Consider the following 10,122-nt stretch of genomic DNA (forward strand, 5'->3'; position numbering starts at 1 on the left):
AAAAAAAAAAAAAAAAAAAAAAAAAAGAAGGCAGCTTTCAGGAGCTGGGTCTCTCTGGGGACAGATCTCAGGCCAGCATGGATGGCATAAGTGCCTTCACCTGCTGAGCCATCTTCCCAGCCCAAACAGGTTTTCACAGGAAACATGCACTGACTCAAGCTATACTTTAAAACAAGACAATCCTTAATCAATCACAAATATTAGTGTGATGGTTTGTATATGTTTGGCCCAGGGAGTGGCACTATTAGAAGGAGTGGCCCTATTGGAGTAGGTGTGTCACCGTAGGCATGGGAGTAGCCCTCATACTAGCTATATGGAAGGCCGTCTTCTAGCAGCCTTCAGAACAAGAGGTAGAACTCTCAGCTCCTCCTGCACCATGCCTGCCTGGTTGCTGCCATGTTCCCATCTTGAGGATAATGGACTGAACCTCTGAACCTGTAAGCCAAACCCAATGAAATGTTGTCCTTTATAAGATTTGCATTGGTCATGGTGTCTGTTCGCAGCAGTACAACTCTAAGACAATTAGACATAGGGCTGTCGAGATGGCTCAGTGGATAAGAGTGCCGACTACTCTTCTGAAGGTCCCGAGTTCAAATCCCAGCAACCACATGGTGGCTCACAACCATCCGTAACGAAATCTGACCTCTTCTGTAGTATCTGAGGACAGCTACAGTGTACTTACATATAATAATTAAATAAATCTTAAAAAAAAAAAAAAGACAATTAGACATTACACTAAGACAGTTAGACATTACGCTCAATTGGCCATTGCTCACAATGTCTTACCCAGTTTCACTTCACTGGTGAGTAAAGCCATCTCTCTGCACTCCACTACACAGGCCTGTGTGTGTGGAGTCAGCTTTGCCTCCGACAATTCCTCTCCCATTCGCTCTTTCCTCGGCACTTGCCCTCCCCACACCCAGAATCTTGGTCTCAGGAGGGAAGGCCTGACTTTGCTGTCATGCCCTGTGTTACCAGACCAGCACTTCACCTCTTGTTCACCTCTTCAGCTGCTCCATCCATACCACTCTTTTATCTAAGCAGGGTCTCATTAGGTAGTGCCTCCACCTCCCACCGTGTGTGTGTGTGTGTGTGTGTGTATGTGTGTGTGTGTGTGTTGCCTGTCTGTCTGTCTGTCTGCCTGCCTGTCTGAAACTCACCATGTAGACCAGGATATTCTCAGACTCAGGAGGTTGCGGTCCCTGTGTTCCGAGTATGAGGCCTATCATCCTCTTATCCAAGTCCATCCTGTTCAGCCCTCACCTAGCTTCCCCATGGCACCTGACTGTGAGGGTGGCTGAGCTATCAGCAGAGCTCTCAAGAGTAGTGTTTTTTTAGAAAGACCAGGTTTGCTAAAGCACAGTAGCTAAAAGGCAGATGCAGGAGCACTGCAGGGGAGGGTTAGTGTTACAGGCAGGGCCTCAGCTCACAAGCCGCAGTTCTGGTCCTAGTTTTCAGAACCCCACAACTTGGGCAAAGTCCACTTTATGAATTTCTCTGTTGACCCGAGGATATGGCTCAGTTAACAGAGTCATCTTAACCTGTACAAAGTCATGGATTCCATCCCCAACACCACATAAAACCAGGCATGATGGATGCATGTAATTTTCAGGCCAGCCTGGGATACAGGAAGCCATTTCAAAATACAAACACAAAGTTCTCTGTCCCGGTCATCTTAGGCAGAAATGGCCTAATGAATTTATGAAAAAGTGGTAATCAAGCTATGGTTTAATAGGTTTGGCCCCTACAGACTCATGTTTGAATGCTTGGCCCATCTCATAGGGAGTGGCACTACTAGGAGGTGTGGCCTTGTTTGAGCGAAATATCACTGTGGGGGCAGGCTTTGAGATCTCCAAATGTGCGGGAGACTGCAGGATCAGCTCCTGCTCCAGCACCATGTCTGCCTGCACGCTTCTCACAATGATATTCAGAACCTCTAAAACTAAAAGCCAGCCCCATTTAAATATTTTCCTTTATAAGAGTTGTCTTGGTCACGGTGTTTCTTCATAGCAATAGAATCCTAAGAGACAGTCAGTGTGCAAACAACCTGTAGCAGTGTGTGTAGGAAATAGAAAAGGGAATATGCAAACATTCATCCACTCACTCAGCAGTGTACACAGCTATGCCAGCACTTCTCTAGACATAGAAGCTGCAGCCAGGAACAGAAGAGTGTGCTTCACTGTGTACACAACTCCCCCTGAGAGGAACTAAGAAGCCCTCATGTATCTAAAGCCACCATCTCCTATCTTGACTTCCACAGGCAAAGTGCAGATTCCCATTAAGGTCCTACTGTCCAGAAAAATCCACGTTCTTGTAGGATAGTGGCCAAGATGGGCTGCAGAGGAGGGCCGAGTGGGTGAAGGAAGGACAAGCATGCACACATTATTTTAAGAGCATTGAAACATTTAAGGGAGGAAGTGCTGAATTTTAACCTGAATAATTTCAAAATGGAGGTTCTATAGGGGAAGCTGACATTCAGACCAAGGAGCTGATTTAGAGTATGCTTTGGAGGTCACAAATAATTCCCTGAGCTTTCAAAAGACAGGCTACAAATTTAGAAGGGAGCTGGAGAGCTGGCTTAGTAGTTAAACACTGGCTGCTCTTGCACAAGACCTCGATTTTTTCCCCCAGTACCTACATGGTGGCTCACAACCATCTCTAACTCCAGTTCCAGGGGATCTGACCCCTTTCTTCTGGCCTCTACGGGTGAATGCACATGATGTGCAGATATAATGCAGGCAAAACACCCTTATATAATATAATAATACATATGTCTCTAGCTCAGTGTTGGGCAGGCTTCCTTGTACCGTGCCACCTACAGACCTGAGTACCCACATTTGACACTACATTGGAAGCAGACAGGTGGTAACTTCCAGTTACTGTACAAAACCCAGATTCTAGCTGTCACCTTTCATTGTTTCCCTTCTAACAGGAGAAAATCTTATTTACTTTAGTATTTTAACAGGTTGGGGCTTCAGTTAATTTGACAAGCCTGGATCTCATATAGAAACATCCATGTAAGCAAAATGTGCTAACATATTAACCATAAGGAAACATTTCTGACAAGAGTTCTTGAGATGCAATTTTTTTTTTTAGAGATTTATTTATTATTATATGTAAGTACACTGTAGCTGTCTTTAGACACACCGGAGGAGGGCATCAGATCTCATTATGGATGGTTGTGAGCCACCATGTGGTTGCTGGGATTTGAACTCAGGACCTTCGGAAGAGCAGTCAGTGCTCTTACCCGCTGAGCCATCTCTCCAGCCTTTGAGATGCAATTAAAAGCACACACTTAAATTTAATAAACCCATACAATTAAAATTACAAGTCAACCCTGAAAACTTCAGAAGTGAAAATGGGGTGGGCCTAGTAATCAATCGCAAGGCCCTCAGCTCTGCAAGGGGAGAGGGGGGAAAGAGAGAAACAAAAAGACCAAAAAACAAGCAACCAAACCAAACCAAACAAACAAAAAAACAACAAGGTAATTGGCAGAAGTGAAAATTAGTCACATGGGGGGCAGGAGGATCACTTTGTGTTAAAAACTTAAGTTCAAAAGTCTTTAAGTAGATGAGAAATATAAATTATTCCACATGACAAAGAATATACCATTTACAAACAGCTCTTAAGAGCAAGAAAAAGAGCTAAGTAGAGCATGCCTTTAGTCCCAGCACTTGGCAGGCAGAGGCAAAGGAATCTCTCTTGAGTTCAAGGCCCAGCCTGGTCTACAAAGCAAGCTCCAGGACAGCCAGGGCCACTGTCTCAAAAAACCAAAACCAAGTAAATAAATACACAAATGAAACTCATGTTTGCTAACAGATACGAAGCTAGAGCGGCCCACTCCCTGGAACTCCCGGGGGCTACCTGCCATGTCTCAGTCCGCATGTAAAACTTAATGAAAAAAGCCCACTGTAAAACACACAGGAAGGCAGCGTATGCAGTAGATGGAGCTGACAGCACCGACTTCCAGGGGGTGCTTGAATGGCTCTACTTTCTACTAGGCAGTACTAGGAACCTTTATGCATTCTTCCTTTATAAAGCTTCAGTGCAGCAATTTATACTAAAGAAAATAAATAAATAAATAAAAACTCACTCCCAGCTTGGAGCCTGAGCATTTTCCTAGCTCAATCACACAATCAGATCTGCACAACAACTTTAAGATTATATTTAATCACAAGCAGCGTGAAAACTGCAGTCCCAGCTAACCTCCAAGCTAACTATTGACATAAGTGTTCAATGCTGGACTCCATACCATCTAAAAGCCATGAGCTGCTGGAGTCTAGAAGCTTAGGGCAGACAGGAAAGCAGCAGGCCCTGCTGCACACAGTGGAATCTGAATGCTCACAGGCAAGGTGCATCACAGGTGGGTACCATGCACCCAGGGCCATGAAGAAGCCTCTTCCCTCAGGCTCTAGCTTATCTGTCCCAACACAACAGGGACGTGCCATCTAGCCATGTGGCTACAGAGCACACAACAACACGACCAACCCAGGTCCCAGTCCTAGCTTCACAGATCTCTTAATCACCTAAAGCAAAACTGATCACCACACAACTAGTTAACATCAGAATAAATAGAAAATGTCTATTTTCTATTAGGATATGGTGGTACACACCTTCAGTCCCAGCACAGAAGCTGGCCTGAGGTCAAGGAAAGCCTAATTTACACAGTAAGTTCCAGGACAGCCAGGCCTATAGAGAACCTGACCACCCCTACCCAAAACAAACAAAAACAGAAAAGCCAGAAGGATCTAAAACAGTAGGGTGGAGAAGAAATTGTTCAAGTTAGGCAAGGCCACCTTCCCTTAACCTCACAGCACAAAGACCCAAAAGGACTGTGTTGTGGAGGCAGGAGCCCTAGCAGCCAGCTCTAGGACTATGGCACACTGCTCCAAGTGCCTAGGTTCTAGTTTTACAGGCAATCCACAGCATTGAGACAACCCACTCCTTTATAATACACAGGGCTGTATTATAGTGGAGCCCTTGAGAAGTGTCTATGCCTGTACCAGTCAACACTTACTTTCTTGTACTGCTCAGCCCTGACTACCTGTCATCGTGGCTGAGTGACTCACCATAGATATGAAAGTCCAAGTCAGCCTACAATCAGAACTCAAAGTCAGACCTGCCTTACTCACAAGACCACGCTATGGCAGGCCTTCCTAACAACGGCCTGGGAACCTACACCTTTGTCTGAAAAGTAGCGAGGTTGTCAGGAATGCAGACAGGAACAGAGTCAACTTACCTAGGTCAGATGGGGCTTCTGACACAATTTTTCTTTTTTGTTTGGTTTTTTGAGATAGGGTTTCTCTGTGTAGCCTTTGCTGTCTGGGAACTCACTCTGTAGATCAGTGTCTTAGTCAGGGTTTCTATTCCTGCACAGACATCATGACCAAGAAGCAACTTGGGGAGGAAAGGGTTTATTCAGCTTACACTTCCACACTGCTGTTCATCACTGAAGGAAGTCAGGACTGGAACTCAAGCAGGTCAGGAAGCAGGAGCTGATGCAGAGGCCATGGAGGGATGTTCTTTACTGGCTTGCCTTCCCTGGCTTGCTCAGCTTGCTTTCTTATAGAACCCAAGACTACCAGCCCAGAGATGGTCCCACACACAATGGGCCCTCCCCTCTTGATCACTAATTGAGAAAATGCCTTACAGCTGGATCTCATGGCGGCATTTCCCCAACTGATGCTCCTTTCTCTGTGATAACTCCAGCTGTGTCAAGTTGACACAAAACTAGCCAGTACAACCAGGCTGGCCTCAAATTCAAAAATCCACCTGCCTCTGCCTCTCAAGGGCTGGGATTAAAGATGTACGACACCACTGCCCGGCTTCTGGCACAAAACTCTTACCAAATTAATTAATTAGAAAATTCAAGTACTTGAAAAGCGGTTGGAGAAACAAGGAGGGAGTAAAATTATATTCAGTAAAATAAGGGTAAGAACAGAAATAACTAAGAACACAGACAACTCTTAGTCACCTGCAGTAGTGAGCAGACGAGTACCTAACACTAAGGACGTTCATCTGCTTTTAAAACAAGTATATGTAGGCAGGTGAGATGGCTTGGTGGGTCTGGGCTCTTGCTACCAGGCTTGAGGCCCCAAGTTCAATGCCTAGAACCTACATGGGGAAGGACAGAGCTAACTTCTAAATGTTGATCTCTGACATATACAGTCACATGCCCAGTGTATGTTCACCCTAGACCATATGAAGCATTTAATATCTGCTAAGTATGTGACATCCACACATACTCACCCGCCAAACGACAGTCCGATTCACCCTAGTATCTAAATAAGATTCCATGTCTTACATCAGACAGACCAAAATACAGGTGATTAGCCAGCTGAGCATGATAGCACAAGACCAGTAATCCTGTCACTGTGGAGGCTGAGGCAGGTAGATCACCCCAAGCTCAAGACCAGCGTAGGCTACATAGTGAGACTCTTAGCAAAACCCTTTTAAACCAAGTGTGACGGTGCAGGCCTTCAATCCCAGCACTCCAGAGGCAGAGGCAGGCAGATCTCTAGTCCACAGAAGGTGTTCCAGGACAGCCAGGTCTACATGGAGAAAAACCAAAATTAAAATAAGAGGGGAAAAAAAAACCCTTTTAAGTGTTACTAATAAAACCAATTCCTCCTTCCATCAGAAAATGTAAAACACTCACATGGCTTCCCCAAGGAGTGCTGAAATCCCAGCTGCGGCTAGGACGACTCTGCCATTTCTATCAACCATTCAAGGGAGGATTCAACCCTAGTTCTAGACACCCCCAAATGGATAGCCATCCCCGGAACCTGAGCACTCTCACACCTGCCCACACCTCGCACACACTAGAACAAGGAGAAGAGTGAAGTCTCTCCATCACTCTGGTCCTACTCAAAGAAGTCACCGCAGTCCGCCCCCCTCCCCCAAGAACTTCAGGGAGCCTCCAAACCAACACCACCCACTCCGCCCCGGTACAGTCGCGCAGCAGGGTGACCTAGGAAGACTTCTAATGTGTGGTGGAGCAGTGCAGACCCAGCTTGATGATACAAAACAGCAAATAAATGGGAAAGCACAGAAAACAGTTCCCCTGAAACGGAGTGCTGGGCAGAGAACTCTCTCAAGTCCACCCGGAGGAACCTCTCCAACTAAATGTTAGTACAAGATCCTTCGTAAAGCTAACCTCTAAGCTCACTGGCAGTGAGCCTGCAGTGGTGGCACATGCCCCTTAATCCCAGGATTCTCAGAGCCAAAGACAAGAGGTTAAATTCAAGGCCAGCCTGGTCTACATAGGGAGTTCCAGGTCAGCCAAGGCTATCTCAAAAAACAAAGACGTTGGTGAAAGTGGTAGCAGCTAAGCTCACTTGAAGAAGCCTCCACCCAGCGTTTCTATCAGACTGTGCCCTCTTTTGTGCACACACACACCCAACACCACTAAACCACTATTACACATCAAATCGGGCAATTGTAGCACTTGGCCCACCAAGCCGGAATCACCCAATCAGCACCAGCAATTTGACTCTCGACATTACTCCGACGTTACTGCTCTGAGGACCTGGTAGTACGGCCCGCTGGTAATGCATAACTTAGCCGGCACACCGAGAGGACAGCAACGCCACAGAGCCTCGCAGACTTAGGAAGCAGAGTAATCAGGCGCAAGGAAGACTCCCGGCCGCCCTCCTCTACCCAAGCGAGCGTGTGGTTGGCAGGGCCAAGGGTAAACAGGGAAAATTCATTCAACAATTTCCCGATGGCGTAGCGTGCGGACAGACGCAGGAGACAAGACGCTGCAGAGCACGGAAGGGAGAGCAGAGTTCACAGACAGGCAGGTAATGATTGCCAGCCCCGGCCGCCGGCCCACACCTGGGACTCCTCGATGGAGTTGGGGAGTGGTGCCGGGCAGGCTCCGGGTCTTTCCAGCAGACCCGAGCCTGGAGACCCAGCTACCTTCCACATGGTTCCCGGAGGACGAATCACACAGCGGCCCAGAAGCCATGTGGCGGGGAGGGGTTGGGGGGAACCGCCCGAACCCCGTGCGCGCCCTAGGCGCACAACCCGGTCGGGGGAGGAGGTCCCCGAGGAAACGCAAAGGGCGGGATGTTGGGGTACAAGACTCACTTCCTTTGGGCTTTGTCCTTCTTGGCCTTGGTCCTTTTCTTTCGGGCCTGGAGCGCGAGCACTGCGGAAGAGAGGGATGGATGAAGGGCCGATGTAAGAGGGAGGCGGGGAGCGGCGCGAGCACGCAGGGCGACGGGGCCTGAGGCTGCGGGCCGAGCGCGGGGCCGGCTGCTCGGGGTCCACGGCGGCTGCCAGGCCCCGCGCGCCCGAAGAGGCTCGGGCCGGCCATGAGGCCTCGCCGCCCCGGCCTGGGGGCTGCGGAGCGAGGGGCGGGGACGGCGGGCGCCCGAGGACGCCGCAGCCGAGGGGCGAGCGGCGAGGGTGACGCCGCTTCAGGGGGCCGCGACAGTGGCCAGAGAGGCGCCCGGCGCCCAGTCGGGGACCGCCGTGGCTCCTCGTGGCGGAGGCCGCTCCGCCGCTCACCTTTCCGCTCCATGGCGAGACCGGTAACCGCCAGGCGCCTGCGCACTCGAGTGACGCCGACTCGGGCTCCCGCCGCGGCCCAAATCCCAGCTCTCCCTCCCGGCGCGCGCCGGCCCCGCCTCCGGGCCCGCCCGACCACGCCCCACACGGCGTCGCGCGCCTGCGTGGTGAACACGGAGCCTACCACCTGCTCCGGGGTGTACGGGAGTGGAGGGCAAGGGACCGAGGGATCCTGAAAGGGAAGCTGGTTTTAGTATCCCGCCATAAAGCGCGCGGCTTGAAGTTCTTACCTCCTGAGGAAAGGCGGGGCTCCGCAGTCAGTCGGGATTTGCCTCAGTTTCCCCGGCCTGCAAAACTGCTTAACCCAAACATATCCCAGTTCCTGTCTGAGCTGTTGTAAGGACCAATTAAGACATTAAAGAAAATGGGAAATTAAATTGTATGTGGATACACACAGAACAAAGGCTGGAAGGAGGGAACGTGTGCCTCTGTCCTCTTTTAAAGATAAAACCTTGGGCCAGCAGCCCATGCCTTTGATCCCAGCACTCCAGAAGCAGGTGTATCTTTATGAGTTCCAGGCCAGCAAGGCCTATATAATGAGATCCTGACCCAAAATAAATCAATACGAACTGGACCAGAAGCTGGGCAGTGGTGGTGCACGCCTTTAAATCCCAGCACTCGGGAGGCAGAGGCAGGCAGATTTCTGAGTTCGAGGCCAGCCTGGTCTACAGATTGAGTTCCAGGACAGCCAGGGCTACACAGAAACCCAGTCTCGAAAAAACAAAAAAAAAAACAAAAAAAACAAAAAGAAAAGAAAAGAACTGGACCAGAAGACAGCTCAGCAAGTAAAGGTGCCTTGAGGACCTGAGTTCAAACCCAAATAAGTCAGATTCCCATAGGTCTCTCTCTGACTTGCACACAGGACCCATGGCACATGCAACAACCCCTCACCCATAAGTAAGCTAAACAATTTTTTAAAATAAAAGCAAACACTTCTAAAGGGAATTTTCTGTACAAGTTATAAAGCTGTAAGTTGAACGCTTTAAAGGAAGGGTGTGAATGGGAATTCTGTTTTCTCCTTGAAGAACTTCTCTCTTCATCGTAGGACTTACCGGGTGTTTCCATACTGTCAAGTGCATGATCGTATTAGATGCTGATGTCAACTTCAGGCCAAGGTAGTTATTATCCCCATTTCAGAAAGATGAGAACATGGAAAGGATTGTGTGCTCAGAATCTTGCTGTCCCAACCCAATGATTCAGGCATCAAAACTCCTATAGTAAAGTAGAATCAGCAGGTATTTATGAGAGAGATGGGGGAGGAACATGAGGCTCTCTAGACCCCAGTATTTCTTCCAAAACAGAGATTGTGGGTACTGCTGTGGAGATTTACTAACAGGCACTGAAATTTGAAATTGGAATTGTATACTTTTCATGTGTTTCAGAAGTCTCCTTTAGATCTTTTTTGTGATTTTCTTTTTGTTGTTTGTTTGGGGGGGGATTGTTTTGTTTTGTTTTTGTTTTGAGACAGGGTTTCTCTGTGTAGCCCTGGCTGTCCTGGAACTCACTCTGTAGACCAGGCTGGCCTTGAACTCAGAAATCTGCCTGCCT

The 10,122-nt window shown here is 48.5% G+C and overlaps 1 protein-coding gene across 1 annotated transcript in view; it reads right to left on the reverse strand.

The window, feature by feature from the left end:
• Srpk1 (SRSF protein kinase 1) overlaps positions 1–8,630 on the reverse strand; it is a 35,832-nt gene extending 27,202 nt beyond the window's left edge. Inside the window, exons 1-2 of the mRNA XM_021186381.1 lie at positions 8,515–8,630; positions 8,092–8,152 (exon numbers count right to left, since the gene is read on the reverse strand). Coding sequence (XP_021042040.1) covers positions 8,092–8,152; positions 8,515–8,527 — 74 coding nt within the window. The 5' untranslated portion in view covers positions 8,528–8,630. The remainder of the gene's footprint in view (positions 1–8,091; positions 8,153–8,514) is intronic.
• Positions 8,631–10,122: the final 1,492 nt, after the last annotated feature.

This window comes from Mus caroli, chromosome 17 (genome assembly GCF_900094665.2).
Source record: "Mus caroli chromosome 17, CAROLI_EIJ_v1.1, whole genome shotgun sequence".
Lineage (NCBI taxonomy): Eukaryota > Metazoa > Chordata > Mammalia > Rodentia > Muridae > Mus > Mus caroli.